General features: G+C 34.9%; 1 protein-coding gene across 6 annotated transcripts in view; it reads left to right on the top strand.

Moving 5' to 3' along the window:
* LOC120232615 (integrin subunit beta 3 binding protein) overlaps window positions 1–26,769 on the top strand; it is a 99,153-nt gene that overhangs the window by 9,403 nt on the left and 62,981 nt on the right. For all 6 annotated transcript variants that reach the window (XR_005528609.1, XR_005528607.1, XR_005528608.1 and 3 more), the window contains exons 2-3: window positions 10,885–10,927; window positions 19,217–19,352. Coding sequence is in view for 3 of the 6 variants with exons in the window: in XM_039233430.1 (XP_039089361.1) it covers window positions 10,885–10,927; window positions 19,217–19,352 (179 nt within the window). In the remaining 3 variants the exon portion in view is untranslated. The remainder of the gene's footprint in view (window positions 1–10,884; window positions 10,928–19,216; window positions 19,353–26,769) is intronic.

Genomic DNA, 26,769 nt, shown 5'->3' with positions numbered 1-26,769 from the left:
GGCAAGATCTTTCTCCAAAGGCATCTCTGATCAAGAGTCAGGTTTTCTTGGGGCACTTGGGTGGCTCAGTTGGTTAAACATCCCAATTCAACTCAGATCATGATCTCACAGTTCATGGGTTCAAGGCTCGTTGCTGACAGCTCAGGACCTAGAGCCTGTTTTTAGATTCTGTGTCTCTTCTCTCTGCCCCTCCCCTGCTCACGCTCTGCCTCTCTCTCAAGAATAAATAAACATTAATTTTTTTTTAAAGAAAGAGTCAGATTTTCTTAATTCAGTGGCCTTTTGTCCCTTAGTGCTAGGAAAGATCTTTCCTGGGTGATGTCACACTTTGGAGGGAAACCTATTGAGGTCAAATTTGAGTAACAGGGAAGGGTAGCAGGGAGAACTCTCAGGCAATTACTGTCTATAGTCTATATTTATCAAGGTTGTAAGCACTGGAGATAATCTTATTCGGTACATTGTTTTCACAAAGATTTGATAGGCAGTAAGTACAGAATCAAACTGACAATGCCAAATTGTGTGATGGTTCTAAACCAGGATCCTAGATCTGAAAGTAGGCAACTAAAAATACTTATTGGCACTTGTTCCAACTTAGAGTAGAAGAGTTCCCCATACGAAGGCAAACCCAGTTATGTATACCTCCTGGAAATCCCTGTTCAAAGAGGTTATGAGAGCAGAATGGTGATTACTGCAAGAGCACAATGAAAGAATTAACCTTGTACATTTGGGGAGATAAAGTGCAGGTGTAAACGTGAAGCAATAGCTGGTGACAAAACAGCAAAACTTCAAAGACCTTTTAAAAAGTATTATCTCAGAAGAACTGTTGGAACCAGATGTGTTCTTAATAACACAGTCAAGTTGAAAATTCAGGAACCATGAATTTTGGACAAGAATCCAGAGTCAGTTAATAGTCCGGACAAAAAAGAGAGACTTCTGTGAATCCTGAACCTTCTAGGCCTGGTGCAGACATCTTGGGAAAACTGTCACATCAGATGTTGTCCTACTTCAATTCTAGGAAATCTTTCTGATCACATTGTATGCAGGCCCAGTCAGGGTTTGGTGCTTCCTTTAGATGTGTCACATGAATCCAAGAGTCCATTCCCTCAGGTTTGGCAACTCAAGGGTTGGCTAGCACTCCTGATAGGGGTCCTTTCCAAGGTTGAAGAGAGTCTTGAGCTGTTTTTTCCCAGTAGATGAAATCTCCAAGCTGCAAGGTGTGATGCTTAAGGTTCTCATCTCCTGGGAGTGAGTGCACTGTGAAAAGATTTCTCTACCAAAGCATGGTTAGTTTTAATAGAAACAGACTTTACAATATTGAAGTGCATCTCCTTTTATCAACTGGATCAAAAGAATCATGAGCCAAGTGCATTGGATGTTCTGTGACTATCTGAAAGGGTGAAAGCCTATGAGGTTCTCACTCTCCAAGGGAGTGAGTCTGAACTTTAGAAGGAACAAAGGCAATGCTTTAGGCCAAGGTATTTAGAGGATTTATACAAATTTTACCATTTGAATCTTAATAGTGCCATTAGTGTGTCCCACTAAGCCTGAGGATTGGTGATCGTATGCACAATAAAAGTGGTGTAAAACTGACCACACAGCACAGACTTGTTGAAGCACCTGACTGATAAAATGGGTTCCCCAGTCGCTATGAAGTTCAACAGGGGTTCCCCAGGTAGGGATAATTTTTTGTAATGGAATTTTGGCCAGAGAAGTGTCAGTGGCCAATCTACAAAGGAAAACTTTAGTCCAATGGGAAAACATACAAACCATGTCGAAAGCATATTTATATCCATGAGATGGGGAAGGTGTATGAAATCCATTTGTGAAAATTGAATGGCCCATGAGGTATTTCTTTAGTGGCTTTAAACAAAAGGCAGTGGCAGGAATGGCTCTGAGGCAAGGGAGATATCCCTCTGCTTACAGGGTCTATTTGTTAGCTATAATACCCTATGAGTTACTGAAGGTCTCCATGTTTTGGAGTGAGTACTCTAGGGTATTCCCTACCCTCTCATACACAAAGAGGAAAAAGGGAAGTTGATAATAGGATGTCTGAAGGCAGGGGCTTTAATTAGGCTTTTCTTAACATCCCCAAAACTTGTCTTCCCCGTCTTTCCAAATAAGAGGGTCAAATTTGTCATTTTTTAGTTAAGCATATTATAGAGAATGAGTCATAAGAGGAGTTTGGGGTTCAGTTTCAACAACAACCAGCCTGTCGAAGAAAATCTCGTAATTGGTGCTTGGTTTTGGTTTGGGGAAGCTCAGAGTGCCTGTAGATCTTAATTTCAGGTGCCCTACGAATCAAACCTGGGTTTGAGCAAACTAAGGTTTGTGAAAAGTGAGAAGGACTCTCTGTGTAACCCTGGAGCGTAACTGTCCAGATGTAATACCATTCTTCCCAAGTAGAAGCAAAAATATCTTTATCAACTAGAATACTAAAAAAATGCACTGCAAAAATCAGTTGCAGTAAAAAGTTTGCTTTCAGTAGGAATAGATGTCAGCAGTATATGGGGGTTAGGAACAACAGGGTGCTGAGGAATAACAGTGTTATTTATTGCTCAGAGGTCCTGGACAACCCTCTATTCTTGGACATTGGGTTTTCTCACAGGTAAACCAGGAGTATTGCAGGGACTAGTGCAAGGGATGATAAGGCACCGAGCCTTGTAATCTTACAGACCTGATGCCTTGAAAGACTATAGAGTATTGATTAAATCTGGGGAAAGGTTTAGAGAGATCTGTATGAATTTTGATGGGAGGTGCAATATAGATTCTACCAACACCAGTTAAAGATTTTGGCCATAAAAAGGACAGTAGCTGGTCCAACAGAGACAACTAATCGTTGTCGCCAGAGTCAGCTAATAGATCCATCAGAGTTGGAGCAAATTAAAGATCTCAAAGAGTCATTTAATTTACCTAATTGTCTATTTTGGTTACTATCAAATCTTAGGATTATTTCCCCCTTTTGGGAGAAAGAAATCCCACCATAATATTTTTCTAAGAAATCTCAGCCCAATAAATGAATAGGGGCAGAGGAAATAAGAAGAAAAGGGTTGGTAGCTTTAAAGCACCTAAACAAAAAGGAATAGGTTCAAAGTCAAGAACCTGGTGAGGTTTATTAAAGACCCCTACTATTTGAACTGTTTCATTACCTGGAGGCAGGGGCAGCTTCATGGCAGTGGAGTTAAGTACTGAGAGTATAGCTCCAACATCAATAAGGGTAGAGAGATTCATTCCCAATCTGGAGAGTGGTTTCTCCAAGTTGATTGAGAGGAAGGATTGGGGAAAAAAAACCTGTAATTCCTTGGATCCCCACTGAGAATTAGGAGGACACTGGAAAGTCTGGCTGAAGGGCTAAAGGCACCTGGAGCCCTTCAGTTTGTTAGTCTTTTTTCCAGTGTGTATGATGTAAGAAAGCATTCCAGCTTCGTTTTTTGTTTTTTGTGTTTGTTGTTGTTGTTGTTTGCATGTAGCTCTGCAGCATTCCCAGCATCACTTGTTGAAGACACTGTCTCTTTCCCATTGCATATTCTTTCTTCTTTTGTCAAAGATTAACTGACCATAAAATCATGGGTTTGTTTCTGGGCTTTCTATCCAACTCCATTGATCTATGAGTCTATTTTTTTGTGCCAGTACCACACCATTTTGTTTACTACAGCTTTGTAATATAACTTGAAATCTGGAATTGTGATACCTGCAGCTTTTGACAATTCATTTTCTTAATGATGTCTGTCCTTCAGTGAGCAGAAGATTAACATTTAGGTAAAGTCTAATTTATCATTTTTTTCTTTTATGGCTGTTGTTTTTTGTATCTTGCCTAAAATTTTATCTACTCCATGCTTTAACAATATTCTTATATGTTTCCTTCAGAAGCTTTACCTTTTCCATATATTTCTATGTTATATCTCAAATCAGTTTTTATATATGGTATATCCAGTCTTTGACTTATTTTTCCATATGGTGTTCCAGAGCCATTTGGAAAGATTTCTCTTTCCTCATTAAATTGCTTTGGTACCTGCATGGTTCCATTTCTGGACACTCTATTCTCTTCCATTTTATCTGTGTGTCCTTATACATAAACCAACCACACTGAATTCAGAACCACCTTAAAGTAAGTCCAGTTAGTGTATGTACTCCAACTTTATTCTTTTTTAAGAATACTTGGCTGTTGGAAGTCCTTTGCCTTTATGTAAAAATTTTGAAATCAGTTTTCCAATAGGAAAATAAATGTTTGCTGGGATTGATAGGAAATGCAATGTATATAAGATCAACTGGGGAGAACTAACATTTTAACATTTTCAAGGCTTTAAATTCATAAACATGCTCCTAGTTATAGATATTTATTTTCTCTAAGCAACATTTTGTAGTCTTCACTGTAGAAATCTTGAGTTTCTTCTGGTAAACTTATTTTATGTAGTTTTTAAATGAAATTGTAATGGATGGAAAAATTTAAGCTTCAGTTTCCAGGTGTTTCTAGCTGTAACATAGAAATATAATTGATTTTTGTATATTGACCTTGTAATCTGCACCTTTGCTAAATAGTTCTAATAGCTGTTTTATAAATTCCTTAGGATTTTTTACGTTCATGACGCATCACTGGCAGATCATCAATTTTACTTTTTCCTTTCCAACACTTAAGCATTTCCTTTTTTTTTTTTTTTTTTTGTGCTTCGTTAAATAGCAGTAGTGGGAGGGCACATCTTGCTTTATTCCTAATCTTAGAATAAGTGTTCAATACTGAGTACAATATGTATAGGTTTTTCATTAGGATAATTCTCTTTCCTAGTCTGCTGAGTTTTTGTTTTGCCATGAATGGGTGTATTCTTTGTGCAACTACTAATAGGATGTCCTTTATTCTCTTTGAAAACATTAACTGATTTTAAAATATCAAAACAATTTACATCCTTGGGATAAGCTCCACTTGGACATATGTTTTGTTGCTTACATGTTGCTGAATTATATTTGCTAATTTTTGCTAAGAGTTTTTGATTCCATGTTCATGAAAATTGATTAAGGACCTAAATGTGAAATATATTGGTCAGTAATTTTTTAATAATTCTTTTACCGTATTTTGGTATCAAGTTAGGTAGTATCAATGTTATGGGATATATGTATCCCAACTATATACATATATATATATATATATACACACACACATATATACACACACACACACACACATATATATATACGCACACTACATATATATAAGTTGTATATAAAATATAAAATTATATGTAAACATATAACTTAAGATGTGTGTGTGTATGTATGCATTTTAAATCTAGTTTGATATTCTCTACCTTTTCACAGGAGTCTTTACTGCACTTATATTTAAAGGTACTATTTTGGAACCATGCTCTTCCAGTTGAAACTGTTCTGTTTAGAAATTTTTCTTTTTTGGGGGCTCAGTCTGTTAAGCATCTGACTTCGGCTCAGGTCATGATCTCACAGTTCGTGAGTTCAAGCCCTGCATCAGGCTCTGTGCTGACAGCTCAGAGTCTGGAGCCTGCTTCAGATTCTGTGTCTCCCTCTCTCTCTCTGACCCTCTCCCGCTCATTCTCTTGTCTCTTTCTCTCAAAAAATAAATTTAAAAAATTATAGATAAAATAAAATAAAGCTTTAAAAAATTTTTTTTTCTTTTTTGCCATAGGAAAAAAAATCTCTTAAGAAATAGGATCCTGGTGATCAAAATGGTTTGAGGGTACCCTTCCCCCTCACTTCTAGGACCCTACCTGGTTTTATTTTTGAAAACTGTGGTCCTTCCTTAAGTACCTTTTTAACTAAATGGAATGACTTACCAAAAGCAATTAAGAACTTCAGTGGCCATTATGGGAAACTATCTCTCTCTCCAAAATTACTTTTCTCAAAACTAAAATTGTCAAAACTGGGAGGTGCCTGGGTGGCTCTCACATGGTGACCATATTTCTACATGTAATAGAGTAATATTTCCCTCTACTCACCCATACGTGATAGTGAATGGTGATACCACCATGAATGTTGAACACAAAAGAGCACAGGCTTGAATGAAAGGAAGAATATAAAAAAGGATATAGGAGATTCTTCTCCCTTTTTTTCTCATTCTCATATATAGAATGGAAAATAAATCATTTCAGATATATCAATTTACACTAAAGGAGTCACGTGGGATGTGAATTTGGCCAATGCCTTTCATCAAAGGATTTCTAAGCGTCTCATAAGCATATTCAATAATCCTTTAAATGCTCTTGAAATATTATCATCACATTATAGTAAGAAGTAAATGGAAGCACTGACATAGTAAGTGATATTTTTATCTTCCATTCAGAAATTTCCTACTAGTTTACAGGCTAGTATTATTATCAACTTGATGAAGCTTAGTGAGATTATGTGATTTGCCCAAACTTAGGGGAGGAATTTGGCATACCATCAAGGCTCTCTGGGTCTTATCTGCTTTACTAAGTTTATCCCTCTCCCTACACATACACTCTTACTCTCAGCTCTGCTATTCAAAATGATATTTCATCTAGTGTTTTAAAGAGAAGCTCAAAAGCAAGTAATTTTGTGTTTTTGAGGTATCATTCCTGGTTCTTTATTAGAAATAAAATGAAAATTCATATTTTCTAGAGTAATTTCTTTAATATTGTCACCAATGTGAGTAATGTTGTATAATGAAACTCTCTGCTTGTTCTTTTGTGATAGAATCAGATAATCTTATTCAGGATACTACCATGTGACAAGTTAAATAAAACAGGGGAGGATAGTCTTAGTAATATGTCTAATCCTACAAACATAGTTACTTGCTACTTCTCTTTATATGAAATTGCCTGTCAAGTGTATTATCTTTCTTAAATGCTCAAGACCAAAATGCTGGTGAATCTAAACTTAATACACCTAAAAATGGAGCACACTAGTTAAATTATGGGCTTAGGTGTAAATGTGGGTTAGATTGGAAGTAAAAGTAAGTAACCTGTAGAGGTCATGAGAGGGGAAAGAAAGTAGATACAGTGGATAAGTGCCCGTTTATTTTTTATTTTATTTTTTTAATTGTAAAATATATATAAAAAAATTTACCATTTTTTCTTCTTGTAAAGTTTACTGTTTTAATCAGTAAGTGTACACTTTAGTCACATTAAATATATTTACATGTGCAACTAGCACCATCTATCTCAAAAACTTTTTCCATCTTGCAAAACTGAAACTTTTTACCCATTAAACAGTAACTCCCGGTTCACCCTTCCTCCCAACCCCTAGCAACCATGCTCTATTTTCTGTGTTCATGAATTTGACTACTGGAAGTACCTCATTTGAGTGGAATCATATCGTATTTGACCTTTTGTGATTGGCTTATTTTACTTAGTACAGTGTCTTTCAGGTTCATCTATGTTGCAGTATGTGTCAGAATTTCTTCCCTTTCTTTTTTTTATTTTTATTTTTTTTATTTATTTCTAGGAGAGAGAGAGAGAGACAGCGTGAGCAGGGGAGGGTCAGAGAGAGAGGGAGACACAGACTCTGAAATACGCTCCAGGCTCTGAGCTGGCAGTCAGCACAGAGCCCGACGCAGGGCTCGAACCCACGAACTGTGAGTTCATGACCTAAGCGAAAGTCGGATGCTTAACCGACTAAGCCACCCAGGCGCCCCTCTTCCCTTTCTAAGGCTGACTAATATTCCATCGTATATCTATACTACATTTTGTTTACTCATTCATCTGTTAATGGACACTTGCATTGCTTCCACATTTTGACTATCAGAAATAATACTGTTATGATCATGCATGGACAAATACCTGTTTGTGTCTCTGCTTTCAATTCCACTGGATATATACCCAGAAGTGGAATTGCTGAATTATATGGCAATTCTACATTTAATTTTTTGAGGAACTACCAGACTGTTTTCCACAGCAGCTGTACCATTTTACAGTCCTGCCAGCAGTGCACAAGCATTCCAGTTCTCCATAGCCTAGCCAACATTTTCTGGGTTTGTTCCTGAGTTTTTGATAGTAGACATCCTAATTGTTCTGAAATGGTATCTCATTGTGGTTCTGATTTGCATTTTCCTAATATTAGGGATGTTGAACATCTTTTCATGTTTATTGGCCAGTTGTATATCTTCTTTGGAGAAATGTCTGTTTGAGTCATTTGTCTTTTTTGAGGGTGTCCATTTTTTTAAGCCAACATAGTAATCACAAAAGCTGCTTATAACTTTACAGAAGTCCCAAAGATGTATCACTTTTAATTGCCATCTAATACTTTAGGAAAATATCCCATAAATCTAATCAATGTTTGTATGTTCTTCCTTTACAATATATAATTCAAGCATCTCTTCCTCTATGTTCCTATTAGCATCATCCTCTTACGCTTAATTTCATGTTTATGTTACAGTTGTTTGTGGATAAAAGAGTGGTTTTTTCAAAAGGTAAAAATATATAGTAAATGCTTAATTTAATAATATGTTTTGTCAGTGGGCCCAATTCAAATAGAATAGTAGAAATAGATTGTTATAAAATCCTTTAGTTAGGTTTGCTGTTTTTTACCTCTTCTTTAACTCCTCCCCCTCAGTTCAACAAAGATTTATTATGCACAGGACCTAAGATCTGAGTTTCTCCCCTTCAAACTGTGTGACAATGGGCATGTCACATCAGTTCTTCCTTATTGGATGAACTAAGTGATTTCATAGATTTCTTTTAGTCTTATCTATTAAATATTTTCATGATTCATGTAAATATTACCAGGTGTTGGTATAGATGCCTGAATTATATGAAAGCCATATCATCCACAATAAATTACGGTTTTAGATTTATTACGGAAAATATAAGTCTAACTTTTCTTGTTTGCCTCTTACATCAACGCTGAGACCTAAACTGGAAACTTTTAAGTCCAAACATTAGTTACTTTCTCTAAAAATTGATCATCAGTGTTAAAGCAATAATATTTTGAACAGTTAATATCAGGGTAGGGTTTGTTTCCTTCTAACTGGTAGTATTATACCTTATTACTTACAAACAAGGGGTAGATGGGGCACCTGCATGGCTCAGTTGGTTGGGCATCTGACTTTGGCTCAGGTCATGATCTCACAGCTCTGTGCTGACTGCCAGCTCAGAGCCTGGAGCCTGCTTCAGATTCTGTGTCTCCCTCTCTCTCTGACCCTCCCCTGCTCACGCTGTCTCTGTCTCTCAGAAATAAATAAAAAACATTAAAAAAAAAAAAGGGTAGTTAGCTAAAATTTAAATTAAAAAATTAAAAATAAAAGAATAAAAAATGCTGTGCTGTATATTTTAATTTTTGATTTCTACTTTTGAAATTTTATAAAATACTAGAACATGGGCACCTGGGTGGCTCAGTGGGTTAAGCATCTGACTTTGGCTCAGGTCATGATCTCATGCTTCGAAGGTTTGAGCCCTGCTTCAGGCTCTGCTGACAGCTCAGAGCCTGGAGCTTGCTTCAGATTCTATGTCTCCCTCTCTCTGCCCTTTCCCCACTTGGGAGTCTGTCTCTCTCAAAAATAAATAAACATTTTTAAAAAATTTAAATAAATTAAAATACTAAAATATGTCATACACCTGAATAGGATAGTATATATTCCATATCTATCTATATATCCATACACGCACACACTTTTTTGGATCATCTGCTATTCTTATTTGTTCATAGCTCTAGTCTCTTCCTGCTTCATGGAAAATTCACATTAAATTGATTTCAGGTGAACTTCTAAAAGATACAAGTAAATTTTCAAAGTGATTTAATTTCAAATAATGTTACATGATAAGCTAACAGATGTTATAGCAAAATTAAGTGATAGATTTAATTTTTGTATTTAATATTTGCTACTCCATAATTTTTGTAAATTGTCCATCTCTTCTATTTTTTTCTTGTTCATGTCACTTGTTTGAAAGTCAATAGAAAAAAAACTCAATAGTCACTTATTTAAGAATAGTCATTTTCTAAGATGTAAGACTTTTGTTTTTTATAATTTTAAATTTTACAATACAATCCTCTTTATTTTTTTTTGTTTATGCTCAAATTCTCTAATATTTTAGATAACATAATTTCTGTTTCTCAGGGATCAGAGTACTTTTAACCCTGCATTTGTCACTGGGAAAACTAGTTTTAATTTATATTGACCTTTTTCTCCTTTGAGCATTTAGTCTGCATTCAATAAAATGTTGATGACTGCTCTTTAGAAGACAGCTGTACGAAATAAAGTATTATAAATATTCAGCTTTCCTTTCTAAGCATTGTCACCAACAGCTGGGCATCCAGTTTAGCAGAACAGATTTTGCACAGAGAGAGCCTGGCATGTTCCTGAATCAGTTTAGTGAGGGAGACAAAAAATAGTTTCTTATGGATTGGGGACTTATAAAGACATAGAGCATCTGTTCCTCAGTTAAGTGATAGTCTGGTAGCACTGAATCATGTTTAAAACTAGAATAATGGGCAAAACTTTTTTCACCTTGTTCATACCTTTATTTTAATACCTAGTGCATTATTTCTGCAAATAATATACTTCCAACATCTCCATTAAGGGTGTATCAATTATTTTGTCCTTATGTATAATTTTTCAGTAGTGGTATTTTATTTATTTTTTTTTCACTAGTGGTATTTTAAAACAAATATATTAATTTTTACTAAGATTACTTCATAATATGACTTTAATGCTTGAACTGTACAATAGTACATGTATGTAAAACCATATGTAAAAATCAATTCAGATATTTCATTACAATTCCATATTGAAATATGCTATTAAAAAACCCAGTTTCATGGCCATGAAAATTGCTTTGCTTTCTTCATATAGTATTCTGCTTTAGTTGGCAAAAGTAACTCAGAATCTTTGTTTATATGTATTACTCTTAAGTATTTGGCTACTTAAAGCATATAAATCTAAGATTTCTTTAAATATTCTATTTGCAGTGTTAAGAGATCACTGAAATTGGATCATCTCTTAGAAGCAAAAGTAAGTATTTATCTGTGAGTTGTAATTGCATAACAAGAATGTATTTTTAATTTTTTAACAGCAAATTTACCTTAATAGAAAATTTTTCAAAAAAGCATTGTGACATAATTGGGGCTGGTATACCATTTTCTATGTAAAATATTTTTTGTAAATCTAACATATTGAAGTTCCTGGCCAGATTAGGATTTTAATTTAAGAGGAAAGTTATTTAGAAATCTTGATGAAATAATTTAGTAGAAGTTAATTCACTGTTTGTGGGGCAAAAAATATCCTGCCTTTTATGTGCACAGGAAACAATATGGAACAACGGCAGTGCTTTAATCTGCATTCTATAATCTGCTAAATTGAAATAAAAACATTAACAGCATTTTTATATCAAAAATGTAATTACCTCCCTCAGCTATGGTAGCATAATTAAACAATAAAATACTAACACTGTAATAAATTTCACCATGGTTGTCACAATAAAAATAAAATTGTACTGTTGCTATTACTTTTTGTAAATCTAGTCATAGTACATTCCCAATGCCAGCATATCATGACATATGTTGGTTTATTATCATTTCATACCAACTATGGAGCTAGATACAAATGCTAATACTGAGATACTTATGGCCTCAGTAATCTTAAATGCAAGTAAATTGATGAAAAAGTAAATTAAAACAAATAGCTAGTCAATACATGGCGTTCCTACAAAATCCCGTATGAGAGTGCCATTTTAAGAAATGGATGTTATATGGAATTTCTCTTTGGAAGATTCACTGATATTTAACAATTTACCATTTTTAAAACTTCCTAGATGCTTTTTTAAAAAATTTAAACAAAAGTGGCAATATAATGCAATGCCACTAAAAAAATCATTAGCAGTGTAATTAGCAATTTAGAGTACGATTATCCAACTTGTTCTGTACAGAATGCAGCTGTGACTGTAATTCTGCATCTGTTTCTTTGGTCAGAATGGTATTTTGGTAGACAAGTAGTCCAACTTGAGATGAAATACTGTTCTTTCCTGCTCCCAAACCATTCTTTGGGAGATAATAATATTATTTGAATAGCAAATAATAGCCATTTAGGAATTCATTCTTTTTATGAAGTACAGTTGTCGTTATGGCAGACTTTCTATCCATTTTTACGTTAGATTAGGATGTGTCCAGGTAGCCAGCACCACAGCTAATATCCTGTATTAGAAAAATACATTGTTATGTTTGGCCCAATTCTATACCTTTAAACCAAAGGGACTTAGCTAGCTTGACTTAGCTTGGTATTACATGGCCACCACCTGCTAAACACAGGTTCCTAGCATCTAGTTTGGGCCTTTCTTCAACATTTCTCTTCTATTTTCTGACCTATTTCTGGTAATTTCTGCATTTGTACTCTTGGCTCATTATTTGCAGCTCTATGTTCACATGTTAGAACGGACATCTTTTGCTCTGGTGCTAAGTCTAGGATTTTCTCTTTAGCTGCATTTATGCTTCCATCCACTCCAGTAACAACTTCGCCCTAAAGCAGCCTGGCTCTACGAATCTACTCACGTGTCAGTGATCCTACTGAGGCTGCCTTTGCCCATGCAAAGGAAAATCAGACATTTCAGACTTACACCTATAATTCTAAGAGTACCTAATTGCTATAAAACTACAGAGGAACTAGTAGTAACTTTATGGTCATTTTGCCTTACCAATATGATACTGAAGGAAGAAGACTCTGATATCCACAGAAAGGAGATGACTTTTATATACCAGTTGCTTAAAGTGGAGCCTATTCATTCTAATCTACTGCTATTTCCTCTCTCAGAGATGTTTGAATTCACAAATTCCATTGTTTCCAAAGCAACTATAGCCCTTTATGGAGACTAATGCTCCACGATGTTAGGATGAGTCTGCAAAAGTTATTTTCCTTTTGAGTCTCCTAATGGGGAAATCAGAGGTATGAATCATCCCCTGTGACCTTCCTTTAAAATCTAGAATGTATACTGAAAGTACCATTATTTACTGGACTTCTCAAATTGTTGAGGATTAGTGAGGAGTAAAGAAGGTTCTAGTTTATCATCACCTACAATATTTGAGTTGCTCAAGTTATTGCCCGCCTAGCACTCTTTCTATATATATTTTCAGAAATAAAGATGAATTAGTTATTACAACCTGCTGCCAATCACAGTTCAGATGAATTTATAGGGATAACTGGCCCCCTGATCATATACCTAGTCTGATTCAGGCCACCTCTGAGGAGGACTGGAAGAAACAGGCTTGCTGCTAGAAGGAATGACAGTGCAAGTTTGGGGGGACGTTTGTTAATTTAGAAACGGATGCCCAGGCTGGATTACTCCATTACTATTGGTGGGACACTTCTAAGTCTCATTATTCCGAGCACCTAAACTTGTCTTATCTCTCTGAGACAAGGCTTCTGCTGACTCCTGGAATTAGATAGAACTTTGAATTTCAGGGCCGTTGGAGATTGTATAGCTCACCTTCTATAGTCTTACTTACTGATCTGGCTCAAATCTACTTTCTTCTCTCCCTCCTCCCTCTCTCCCCTTCTTTCTTCCTTCCCTTTTTATTATAGAACTTTTCAAACATAAACAAAATAGAATAATGTAATGAACTTCCATCTTCAACAATTATTAACATTTTGCTAATTTTGCTTCATCTATTTATATATGTATACGTACCTATGTGTGTACCTGTGTAACCTATGTACCTGTATGTATCTGTATATTTTTTCCTAGAATGTTTTACAAGTTCCAGACATATCATTTCATCAGAATATTCTTCAATATGCGTTTCTAACATAATGACTTTTTTCATAAACCACAGTGCCATTATTATACCTTACAAAATTAAGGAATAACAGTAATTCCTTAATAATATCTTTTACCCAGTCAATATTCACATTTCCATATGGATCCAGGGGCGCCTGGATGACTCAGTTGGTTAAGCGTCCGACTTTGGCTCAGGTCATGACCTCGCGGTTCTTGGGTTCGAGCCTCGTGTCAGGCTCTGTGCTGACAGCTAGCTCAGAGCCTGGATACTGTTTCAGATTCTGTCTCCCTCTCTCACTGACCCTCCCCCACTCACTCTGTCTCTCTCTCTCTCTCTCCCTCAGATATAAATAATAAAAAATATATTAAAATTAATATTTTAATATTTTAAAATTGTGGAACAATAATGAACACAAATAGAAACACTGATGTATCAACTTTTTTAGCCAATGTTTTATTTTTCCTCTTAAAATTTTTTTAAGTCTATTTATTTTGAGAGAGGCAGTGTGAGTGGGGGAGGAGCAGAGAGAGAGAAGAGAGACAGAGACAGAGAATCCCAAGTAGGCTCCACCCTGCCAACACAGAGTCCAATATGGAACTCGAACCCAAAAGGCCATGAGATCATGACCTGAGCAGAAACCAAAAGTCGGATACTTTACTGACTCAGCTACCCAGGCACCCCTCCTATTAAAATATTTTCATCAAGTGGTTTATCTATACCATGGAATACTACATGGCACTGAGAAACAATGAAATCTGGCCATGTGTAGCTACATGGATGGACCTTGAGGGTGTTATGCTGAGCGAAATAAGTCAGGCAGAGAAGGACAAAAACCATATGTTTGCACGTATAGGAGGATTAGGAGGAACTTGACGGAGGAACAAGGGGGAGAAAAAGGGGGGAAATGGTGGGGGAAAGGGAGAGAGGCAAACCATGAGAGACTCTTGAATGCTGACAAAAACTGAGGACTGATGGATGTGGGGGGGAGGAGGGGATGGGCATGGAGGAGGGCACTTTGGGGATGAGCACTGAGTGTTATGTAGAAACTAATTTGACAATAAACTATTTGTAAAAAAAAAATAAAATATTTTCATCAAAATAAAATTTATATATTGTGCAATCTGCATATCTTAAGTGGACAACCCAGTGAGTTTTAACAAATGTATATACCCCTGTATATCAAACACTCAATCAAGAAATGGAATGTTTCCATCACCACAGTTCTAATATATTGGTTATATTCTTTCTCCGCTACCCCGGTAAGATCACAGAGATTAATGCCAAATGCTTTTGTTTCCATAACTACTATTATAAATAACAACAAAACACCAACTTTATTAGAACCATTAAGGATGATAATTGTAGCAGCTGATAAGAAGTTAGTTGATCTCTGGGACTGTTCTAGGAACTGTGGGCCCAAATTGCAAAAAGTCCCTGAGAGAGCTAAAGTTTAGAGTGTTTTAATATAAATTCCATAATAGTGCTAGTAATGCATAATAATGTCTTAGGTGAGACATTCCCATGACCTTATTAACCAGTGTAAGGTTATAAAGAATTAATACCTTTTAGTTGTCCTAATTTTTCTTTTGTTTCTGGTTGCCCACATACCTACAGTACCTGAGTTTTAAATATTTCACTGATAGTATAGGCCTCGTAGTTCATAATAATGATAGCAGATCCTTTCCATCATATTTCATCCTTAAAGAACCCTTAGTTAGTACTTTCTAGATGGTTTATAATAGGTGAAAATCAATGGAATACAGGCACCTTTTTGGTAGACTATGCTTTAAACAAAGTTACAAAGCAAGTTACAATTTGTGAAAGATATTGAAGAAGATTGTCATACTTATTTGAAATTATGAAGTGAACATTCACTTTTTTTGGACAGAAAAATCAATGCCTAAATTTTAGTTTTGCTAACATACAAGGTTTGATCTCTTTACAAAATGTGCCGTGGTGTTTGGGCTGATCATAGAATCTTTTTTCTTAACAATGGCATTAAATATCTCTAAGGAGTCACTAAATATTACAAGCAGTTATAAATTATTATAGAATTGTGACTTATTTATATCTCTTTCCTTAATTTTATTCACATCCTGAATTCTTTCTCTTCTCTAGCTAAATCTAGCCTTCTCACTTTTTCTTTCTTTGTTTTCTATAGGATCTAGTAGCTAGTCCTCCTTATTGCTGAGTGGAAAGAATACCAGACTTCTCATTTAGTAGCTCAGTCTTCCCTGAAATCCCAACCTTCTTAATTGTTCCTGATGTGGATTAGATGGGTCCTAGGAGCATTTTAAAGCATCTTCAGGGTTTTAAAGTTAGAGGACCTTGATAAAACTTTGAGAGGAAAATAATCTTAGAGAAGTAAGATTATGCCTTTGTGCATATCAATTGTCAGTTATATAAAAATGTATCATTTACTGAAGAATATTTAGTGGCATAATAGGGGACAATAGATTTTCATTTTTCCCTCTTTCTATAGTAATAGTAGACAGACATTTTCCCTCTTAACCAATATAGATGGCCAAAAAAAGAAAGCAGAAGAGAAGCCTCAGTATTTTTTAAAGAGAGGGGGAAAAATACACACACACGCACGCACGAACACACACAGACTAGTTTTATGAAAGCTAGAAAATGGTTTTCAAGGAGAAATGTATGATCTATAGTTGTAATGTTTGGATATTTGGCAATTGGAAAAAATAATTTTTGGTAAAATAGGAAAACAGATAGACATAAATGCACATTAGGGTAGTGACTTTCATTTCTTGTACATACACAGTGAAATAGTTCTGGGCAATAAATTCTTGGAAAGGTAGGGTAGGATTGGATAAATGTCATAGTTTATGACTGAATACATATAAACAGGTGAAAACTCAAGGTAGAGCAGTAATAATAACCACCGATAAAGAGACTTAAAACCTTTTCACCTTACAGAAAAGATTGCTTTAGAGTCATAACTTGATATTATAGTTTGCTTTTTTAAAAAGATATTGGTTACATTTGTGGCAACTATGGATGTATAAAGTAAAGAATGGAATGTCTTTTGTTCCCCCAATACAAAAAAAAAGTATAGACTCTGGAACTAATATGAAGATCATTGAAAAAAGTGATACAGCTACTATTTCTGCCATGGTGTCTTAGAAATAAAAAATAGTTGACAATGAAGAATTATATAACTATTTCAGGTCAGCTACCAAACGAAAGTTTAATTCTACAGTGTTGGCAACATCATAAGCCTTTAGGCCTTTTTTTAGCCCCCAAATCCAGTCTATGTCATCTGTATCACGTTTAGATTTCAGGGTTTTCATACCTTTATTTTCACTTATCTAAACTTCACCTTTCCTCCTCACAAGAATCCTTCTTCTGTAAGAATACTGCAGTCCACCTTGATTTTCCCTTTCGTGTCAATTTTTGTTAACACTCATTCTACTGTTAAGACCTCTTCTCTGCTGTTTGTTCAGAGAACAATTTGTTCTTTCTTTGTACACATTAGTTAGTAAGTGCTGGGTAATGAGTAAGCATTACAGAAAACAATTTAAAAGGAATTCAGAAGAACAAGCAGTTAATAGTGTGATAATGAGTGTTAGGAGAAAGTGGATCATAAATGAGGAACTACACCACAGAAAGACTAGATCCTGGAGAAGATAAGACAGAGGACATTCCAGCCTAGATCACAGAATGAACTGAGGCCCAAATGTGCATAGTCTAAGTGACTGAGACTACAGGTGTCATTTCATATTAGATGAGAATGAATGAACAAGTGACCTGGACAAAGTTACTGGACTGTTCCTTTTACATCATTCATTCATCACACATTGTTTAGTTTTAGAGTACAGAGATGAAGAAATGACATTTATTTTCAGGAACTCAAATTCTAATGGGGCAGACAGAAATGTAAAAAATTACTAAAATTTACTATCTCCAGGGGCACCTGAGTGGCTTAGTCAGTTTGTGGTAGAGCCCCTCCCTAAGAAATGTGGAAACCTCAAGACAGGAGACGACAACCGGGCTCTGTGTCCTTGCACGATGTTCCTCACGACTTGTAACATGGACCACCCAATCAGACTGTATGTTACCCTATATGGAAGACAAAGGAAAAAAAATTGTACAAAAGGCAACCTTCTCTTCCTTCCCCCCGCCCCCTTACGCACTAGGGGCTCAGCCTTTAGGGGGCTTACCCTGCTGAGCCTGTACTGGCACAAATAAAGCTGTTCCTGGAAAGAAAAAGCCTCAGTGTCCCAACACTCTGTGTGTGACTGGCAGCTACAAGTTGGCAGCTACAAGTTAAGCACCGAACCCTTTTTTTTATATAAGGATTATTTTAGGCTGGCAATTTTTTTTTTAAGTTTATTTATTTAGAGAGAAAGCGTGAGGGGCAGAGAGAGAGGGAGAGAGACTACCAAGCAGGCCCTATGCTGTCAGCACAAAGCCCGACCTGGGACTTGATCTCAGAAACGATGAGATCATGACCTGAGCCAAAATCAAGAGTCAGATACTTAACTGACTGAGCCACCCAGGCACCCCCAAGCACTCAACTCTTGATTTTGCCTCAGGTCATGATCTCAGGATCATGAAATTGAATCCTGCATCAGGCTCCATGCCCAGCATGCTTAAGAGTGTCTCTCCCTTTTCCTCTGCCCCTTCCCTCCACCCACCCCACACTCACACCTGTGCTCTCTCTCTCAAAAATAAAACAAAAAATAAATAAAATATACTATCTCCAATAAGAGGTACATGCAAGGCATATGGGAACACAGAGGAGAAAGCTACAGAGAGGATTTATACATTATAGACCAAATTCTCAAGGGACTTAAATGCCATCAATTGTTTTAACATTATTTTGGTTATCCTTATGACAAGTCACTGTGTCAGATCAACTGTGTGAGGTGTTTTTTTTTTTTTAATTTTTTTAATGTTTTATTTCTGAGAGAGAGAGGCAGCATGAGCAGGGGAAGGTCAGAGAGAGAGGGAGACACAGAATCTGAAACAGGCTCCAGGCTTTGAGCTAGCTGTCAGCACAGAGCCTGACACGGGGCTCGAACCCACGAACTGTGAGATCATGACCTGAGCTGAAGGCAGAAGCTTAGCCGACTGAGCCACCCAGGCGCCCCCAACTGTGTGAGGTTTAAGACAGAACTTACCCTTCTCAGGACTTCTTGTGGGTTTTCCTAAGAGAAACTTCTAAGAGTTTCCCTTGCCTAGCCCCATAATTATACTTCAGGTCTAGCAGACAGCAGAAGTCAGGATATAATTGGTGAGTCAGTCATCTCTAAACTGTTTGGAAATACCACCTCAGATGGTAGTAAACCTTTAATATTAAAATTTCATAAATATCAAATTGAGATACCCTAATTAGTGCGGAGATCTGAAATAGCTACAAAACCTGAAAAAATAGTGTTCACTTTGGAGGTGATAATGAAGTATATTTAAAGTCTGAAAAGAAAGAACAAGGAAAATAATACTGGTTTGAAATTTGCACATTTTAAAAAGCATTCTCAAACGTAAGTATTTTTGTCTCAATATTTATTTTCAGTCATTTGATTCTTCAAAAACCACAAGGAAGAAAAGTATTACAACTTACTCTCCAACAACGGGAACTTGTCAGATGAGCCCATTTGCCTCTCCTGCAAGCTTTAAAGAACAAGAGCACAAAAGTGAACCATCAGATGGTTAGTTGAACATTCTTTTCCATTTATTGTAATACTTTTCTACTTATTGGTTAAATCAGAATTTTTATTTAATAATATATGGATCTTGCTGCAGCTGAGTTTTCTTTTTTTCTTAAAAAATTCATAAAGAAGGCTAGAATATAGGTTCTACTTTGGACATAAATGTAAACTTTCTAGGCACTTATTTTAAAATGCTACTGCAGACTTTGTTCCCTTACTATCCCATCCATTAAATAGAAATTATGGTCTGACTGCCTTCAGCTACTATCAATTATAGTGGTTACAGATACACCCCTTAACAAGCTATCCATCATGTGCATAAATTAAAGGGCATATAATTCAGGTACTGCTGCACTACAGTTTAAAAGAGATACCTCTAAATGTTATTTTTATTCATGTTGTCCATTTAGTTTTATCCACATTTCGTTTCTCTTTTTATATAGCTTGCTTTTATTTATTATATTTCATTCCCTTCTTTTCCTTTACTATTTTAAATGGATTTGCAGAAAATTTGTAGAGTTTGCCACTAGAGGATAGCCTAATTTTACTATGAAATTGTTTATTTTGAAATATTGTTAATTTTGGCCATGCATATTTCTTGTTCCCTGGTAGTTTATTGCTAAAATATTTTTTAAAGATATATGAATCTAGATTTCATAGGTTTAATTTTTAATATTACAAAAAGTCATGAATCAGTAACATGTCAAGTTTCTGTAATATAAAATTCTAAGTAGGCTCAAATTTAATAAAATATATTTTAGATGTGCTGTGATTAGCCTAATTCATATTTTATTGTTTAACATTTATTGAGTGCTAAGAATATACTAGAAGCCACACAGAAACAAAGAAATCTCATTTTACCCAATTTGTTGTAATGAAACCTATAATAAGATCTTAAACTTTTGAATGACTTTTATTTTACTTTAATCAAATGCTTTTTATCTTAAAGCTATTACTATTAGGTTTGCTTTCACAAAAATGTATGAAGATGTATACATTTTCTTCAAGCTCTACCTGTTTTTAATACACTTGATATATCTTTTGTTTAAAATTTAAAATTAGTGCCTTAAAGATGGCACATCACTATACTGAAATGTGAATAGATTTTAAGTGGATATCTACTGCATCTCCATATTGAAATTAAATATGGACTTAAGGGAACATTCCTTCTGCCTATAAAAAGACTGGTCACATGATCCCAGTTGACATTTAAGTGGATAATTATCACAGATTATAGTACTAAGTAAGCTCTTTTTTAAAAAGTCATATAGCAAGGGTTCCTGCGGTGCTGGTAATATTCTATTTCTTAACTTATATAGTGGTTACATTGGTTCATTAAACTGTACATATGTTTTATATACTCATATATATATCTCACATACAAAAGTCTCAAAATAGGAGAATTCTCTAGGATCTTATATCACATTATGTCATTTGTAATCATTACATTGCTTGTCCTGATGTGTCATCTTATACACATTTTAGAAATAAGAAAGCCTGACTTTTATGAAGTAATTTAAGTTCCAAATGATCCCATAACTTCCATTAACAATTCTCAGTTTTTAAATATATGCAAAACATAAGGTGCAACTTAAATAAGCTCTTTTATTTAAATAGCATTTTCAAGGGTGTTTTAGGTGCAATTACTTCCCATCACACTTAGGATATAATTCAAAACCTTATCATGACTTTTAAGGCCATACATCATCTAATACCTCACCACCTCGTCTATCTCATTTTCTACTATTCTTACCATGTTTACACTTCTTTAACCACTCTTACTCTCTTGCTATTCGTCAATCGTGCAAACCTCTTCCTGCCACGAGGTCATTGCATTTGCAGGTGTCTCAGCCTGAAATACTCTTCCTCCTGGGATACTCTTCCTTTATGTATTTCTTTTCTTTTCTTTTTTAAGTTTATTTACTTTGAGAGGGAGAGAAAGTGCAAGAAGGAAAGGGGCAGAAACAGAGACAGAATCCCAAGCAGTCTCTGTGCTGTCAGTGTGGAGCCCAGTGTGGGGCTTGAACTCACAAATCATGAGATCATGGCCTGAGCCAGGTTCAAGTCAGATGCCTAACCATCTGAGCCACCCAAGCACCCCTTACTCTCTGTACTTTCTATATACATTTGAACTATGTACTATATGAACAGTTGACTTAATATGAAATTTAAATCTATCTGTACTTATAAAAGAAAGAAAAATCTGTTTCTAATTCTTTCCTCTATGTAGACTCTATACGTGGGCCAAAAATAGGGTGAGTGATCCTACCCATATTTAAGATACGTATATTTATTTACTTATCATTGTATATATTTCTCATTGTTATATATGTTTATTTGTGTGTCATTATATTGCTGCCCTCCCCTACCCCTTAGCAAATTTCTCCAAACTATTATGCTTTCGGTGAAGAGGAAGGATGCACCAGACTTATTATTTAATAATAATTGAGTGAAAAGATAAACAACAAATTTGCATGGTCAAAGAGAGTACTTGTGAATTAGACAGTAGATCTGTGGAAATCAGACTGTAGCAGCACAGAGAGGTAAAGAAATGGAGAATATGATAAAATGATTTTAAAAATGATGAATAAAATAAGAAACTCCAACATATCTCAAATAGGAGGTTCATAAAGAGGAAATATGAAGAATGGGGCTGAGGCAGTCTTCTAAAATAAAAGACCAACAGGGTTTTGTTTTGTTTTGTTTTTTTACAATTTCAATTTCACAATTAAAGAAAGATGAGAATTTCCAGGTTAGAATAGCATGCTTAGTTTGAGCACGATGAATTAAAACAAATCCGCACCTAGTCATATCATGGTAAAACTACAGAACATCAAAGACAAAGAGAAGCTTTTAAAGGCCACCAGAGAAAAGACATCTGACCTACAAGGGAATGACAGACTAATGGTAGACTTTTCATCTATAGCAATAGACTCTAGCAGGAAGTGGAATGATACCAACTAAAAATCACAGCTGAATTTTTTTATTCAGGAAGTGAGGATGAAATAAAGAATTTTTCAAAGTTGGAAAGAACTTATCATTCACATACTCCCTGAAAGGACTACTAAAACATGTACTTGCATAAGCAAGCTGAGCCCCCAGTAAAGGAGTGGACTGCAAAGAACAGTGGTGAAAAAATAAATTAGCAAACCTATTGGTAAATCTAATTATACAAATGTGACGACAAGTTTCGCTGACCATAAAGCAAAAGACAATTTGATAGATGGAGTCAAAAACAAATAGACTGTGATGGCATGGAATATTGATGAGGGAGCAGGAAGAAGCTAAAGTGTTTAAAGATTCTTGTAATTTTTAGGGAGCAGATAGAATATCTGTTAATTGGGATTAAAATTGTGTTTTTATTTACTTGCCTTTAAAATGAGGAAAATAATAATATCTACCCCAGGATTGTTGTGAGAATTAAATAGATTAATATACAAAAAACACTTAGAACAGTACCTGCCATGTATTTAAATTTTCAGTACATATTTTAGCTCTTTTTATTAATATTATTATTTAGGTTTTAAGAAAAGACATAGGATGATTAAGAGAACAAAGCAAACATTAGCTTTAAAAAAGTTATATTTGGTATAAGAATATTAACATAGACCAAAATAGATTTTAAGGCAAAAAAGTGTTATTAAAGATAATAGAAATCTTTACATAGTGGGAAAAGGAAAGCGTCACTACCAGAAAAAAAAATCCTGGAACTATGTACATCTAAAACAAAAACTCAAACAAAACATAACAAAATAGGACAGGATTATAAGGAGAGACCCACAAATCCCAAATCATAGTAGATTTTAAACTGCCTCTTTCAAGGGCACCTGGATGGCTCAGTTGATTAAGTGTCTCTTATTTTCAGTTCAGGTCATGATCTCATGATTCCTGGATTTGAGCTCCACATGGGCTCCACACTGAGAGAGTGGAGCCGGCTTGGGATTCTGTCTCTCCCTCTCTCTCTGCCTCCCCCCCTTCTCTCTCTGTCTCTCTCTCAAAATAAATAAACTTAAAAAAATACTTTAAGAAACTGATGAAAGATATAAAAACTTAGGACAGATATAAACAATTTCAACACAGCTAGCAAGCGTGATTTAACAAGCTGTGGTCAAACAAGTATAATACTTCACACGTGATAAAGCAGGATGTAGAACTTTTACAAAAATATAGCCAGTTTGAAGACACCTAGGTGGCTTATTCGGTTGGGTGTCCAACTCTTGATTTTGGCTTGGGTCATGAGATTGAGCCCCAAGTTGGGCTCCACACTCAGCACGGAGCCTGTATATGATTCTCTCTCTGCCCCTCCCCCCCTCTAAAAAAAATATAACCAGTTGGGAATCACAAAGAAGTCTCAACATACTAAAAATTGCTGTCAAATTCTCTGACCAAAATTGCAATTAGGAATCAATAATAAAAAGTCAGTCCTCTAAAAATTTTAGCCCACTGTTTGGAAACCTAGAAACTTCTAAATAATTCATTGTTCAGAAAAATCATAATGAAAAGTATAAAATATTTAAAATGGAATGACAATGAAACCAGGAAACTTACAGGAAAAATTTACACCTAAATACTGCATTATACTAAAACAGTTCTTAGTGGAAATTTTATATTTATAAATGCATATATTTAGACAGGAAGAATTATTGAAAACCCAGAAGCATTCAACTCCAAAAGATGGAAAAAAAATAGAAAGAACCCCCCAAAATATAAGAAAGAAAATAGTAAAAGATAAAAAGAGAAAGTACTAAATAGAAAACAAGACAATAAGAAAAGCAACAAAATCAAAAGCATGTTCTTTGAAAAGACTAATCAAATGGTAGATTTCTGGCAAGACTGATTTCTTTTTAAGTGGGAGAAGGAACAGACAATATGTATTTCAAAGGAGCTGATAAATTACTATCAATTTAAATATATGATGAGCAGTTTGAAATATATGAGCCAAATGCTTCTTAATGTGGCCTACAATCTAATTTGGGTGAAAGTTTTTAAAACTTACCATTCTGCTTCTCAAATATTAATGTTTTAGTAGCTAAAAAGCAATTCTGATTTTCTCATTGATACCTTTCTTTTCAATAATATATGACATATTTTAAGAATATTACATTTCCATACATGGGACCCAATATAAGTATTTTGAATTTTTAAAAAAGGAACCATTAACATTGTTATTTTTCATGAATTGATCCTCTGAAGAGGTTCTTCATTCTCCACTCTTGTTTAATGAGACTAATGTTGTTAACTAAAAGAATAACATGATCTCATTTGCCTCTTAGCCTACAGGCTCTAACTTGATCTGGCAATAACTCTTTTAGAAAAAAATTACTAACTAGCGTGTAACACCTTAGACAAATCACTTGAACCTCTCTGGGTCAAGGTTTTCCTCAACTCATAACTTTTGGTTTGGGACCAAACGATGCCTAAGATGTATGCCAACTATGAAGTCTATATATCCGGAAACAGTATGATATCAACCTAAACCTGTTTAAATAAGCATAGCATCCTGGTTAAGAAAACAATCTTTGTAACCAGGTGACTGAGTTTAGATCCAAACTGTGCCACTTACTAGCTTTAGGGCCTTGGATAAGTTATATAGCCATTCTTTGCCTCTGTTTCCTCATCTGTAAAATGGGACTAAGAGTGACCAATTCAGTTTTACAGATTAGTTAGTTTATATATGTAACATTTAAAACGGGGCCTGGCCCTAAAAATACTATGTAAGTATTAGCCATTATCATTAATGTTATTGATTATATTTCTAAACCTTCTGATCTGTTGAAAATTATCTTCACTGGTTAGAGATAGGGATCCTTGAACCTTACCAGAAAGTCTAAATACAGTTTTGAATATAGTCCATATTCAGTGATGGTACATTTTTTTCAGTGTACTGTGAAACTCCTTTAAAGGGAGCCGCATACACAACTGTATGTTAATGTATAACCTAGTAAGAAAAAGACCATCTAGAACCTGTGGCTTTTTAGCATATGTTCATTGCTAATAGAATGAAATGAAATCAAAAAAGTGATTATTAAGTAACTGGAATATTCTCTTTTTTTTTTTAACTTTTTTTAATATTTATTTTGAGAGAGAGAAAGAGACAGAGCATTAGTAGGGGAGGGGCAGAGAGAGAGGGAGACACAGAATGTGAAGCAGGCTCCAGGCTCTGAGCTGTCAGCACAGAGCCCGATGTGGAACTCCAACTCACAAACCATGAGATCTTGACCTGAGTCTATGTCAAATGCCCAACCAACTGAGCCACCCTGACACCCCTGGAATACTCTTAATGATATATTAGAGTCTAAACAATCTGATAACTGATCCAACTGTTATGCTTAGAGATATTAAAACTCCTCCTATTTAACAATTGGAAAGTATATTAGAAACCTAAGTCCTTCCATGAGAAGATGGAGATTAATGCTATTGATTGCATTTTATAGGATAAGATATCTAACTAATCCGCTTACAATAATGAAAATGTTTCAGCAGGCATTGAACACGTGGTGAAAATTCAAATAAGGCATTCTTTTATTATTTCTTACCTAACTGTATTGACTGATGGTACTAAAATATGAAAATTAATTACATGTTAAAGAAACAAACTAATTTTAATATTTAATTTTGGAGCTTTATTGAATGCAGACAGCATAGTACAAAATTCAGGAAATTAGTATTTACCTTTAGGAAAAGATACCCTAAAATACAGGTTTAATGTGTATCCTAGAATTTTATTTGTAGTTTTCTAGAAAACAGATACATTTTTAGCTTGATTTTTTTTAAAAGAGAGATGGATTTTAATAGACTTTTTCCTCAAAGTTCTCTAAAATCATAAATAAAATATTGTTACTGTTTTTCCCTTTAATCCTTACTAACTTAGTAAATCTTACTGTTTGGAATTTAAGGATATAGACAAGTCAAATAATGAAAATAAACAAGAGAGATAACTAGTACTTTAGCACAACTTCTGAATCACAAGTTTTTCTCTTTTCTGAATTTTAAAGACTATTTTGAGATCATTAATTATATAAATTTTTTGAGAGAAGTCACAGATCCAAAGTAACTTTGAGGGAAATTATTGTTCATTAGCTTCTGAACCAATTTAGTGAAGTTATAAATACCAGAGAATAGAAAATATACTTTAAACAAGCTTTTCCTCTACTGGTAGGAGCAAGTAAGAGTAATGAAATAAAAATTAAGTGAAGAAAAAAGAGTAAATGAGCATTGGAATGTCTGTTCCAGACTGTATTAATACGTTAATAAATTACATTTGAAAATTTAAAGAAAGTGCCCTTGTGTTATCTGTGTATTAGGTTTCATCTGGAAGTATTGGATCCTCCTACTGTATTACACAGAGCTATATTGTCCAATACATGTAGGTATAGAGCATTTAGAAGGTAGCTCAGCAGAATTGAGATGCGCTATA

This window comes from Hyaena hyaena, unplaced genomic scaffold, assembly GCF_003009895.1.
Source record: "Hyaena hyaena isolate Hyena2069 unplaced genomic scaffold, ASM300989v1 scaffold_75, whole genome shotgun sequence".
In the NCBI taxonomy this organism is placed as follows: Eukaryota; Metazoa; Chordata; class Mammalia; order Carnivora; family Hyaenidae; genus Hyaena; species Hyaena hyaena.
This window is presented reverse-complemented; position numbering and strand designations above follow the sequence as displayed.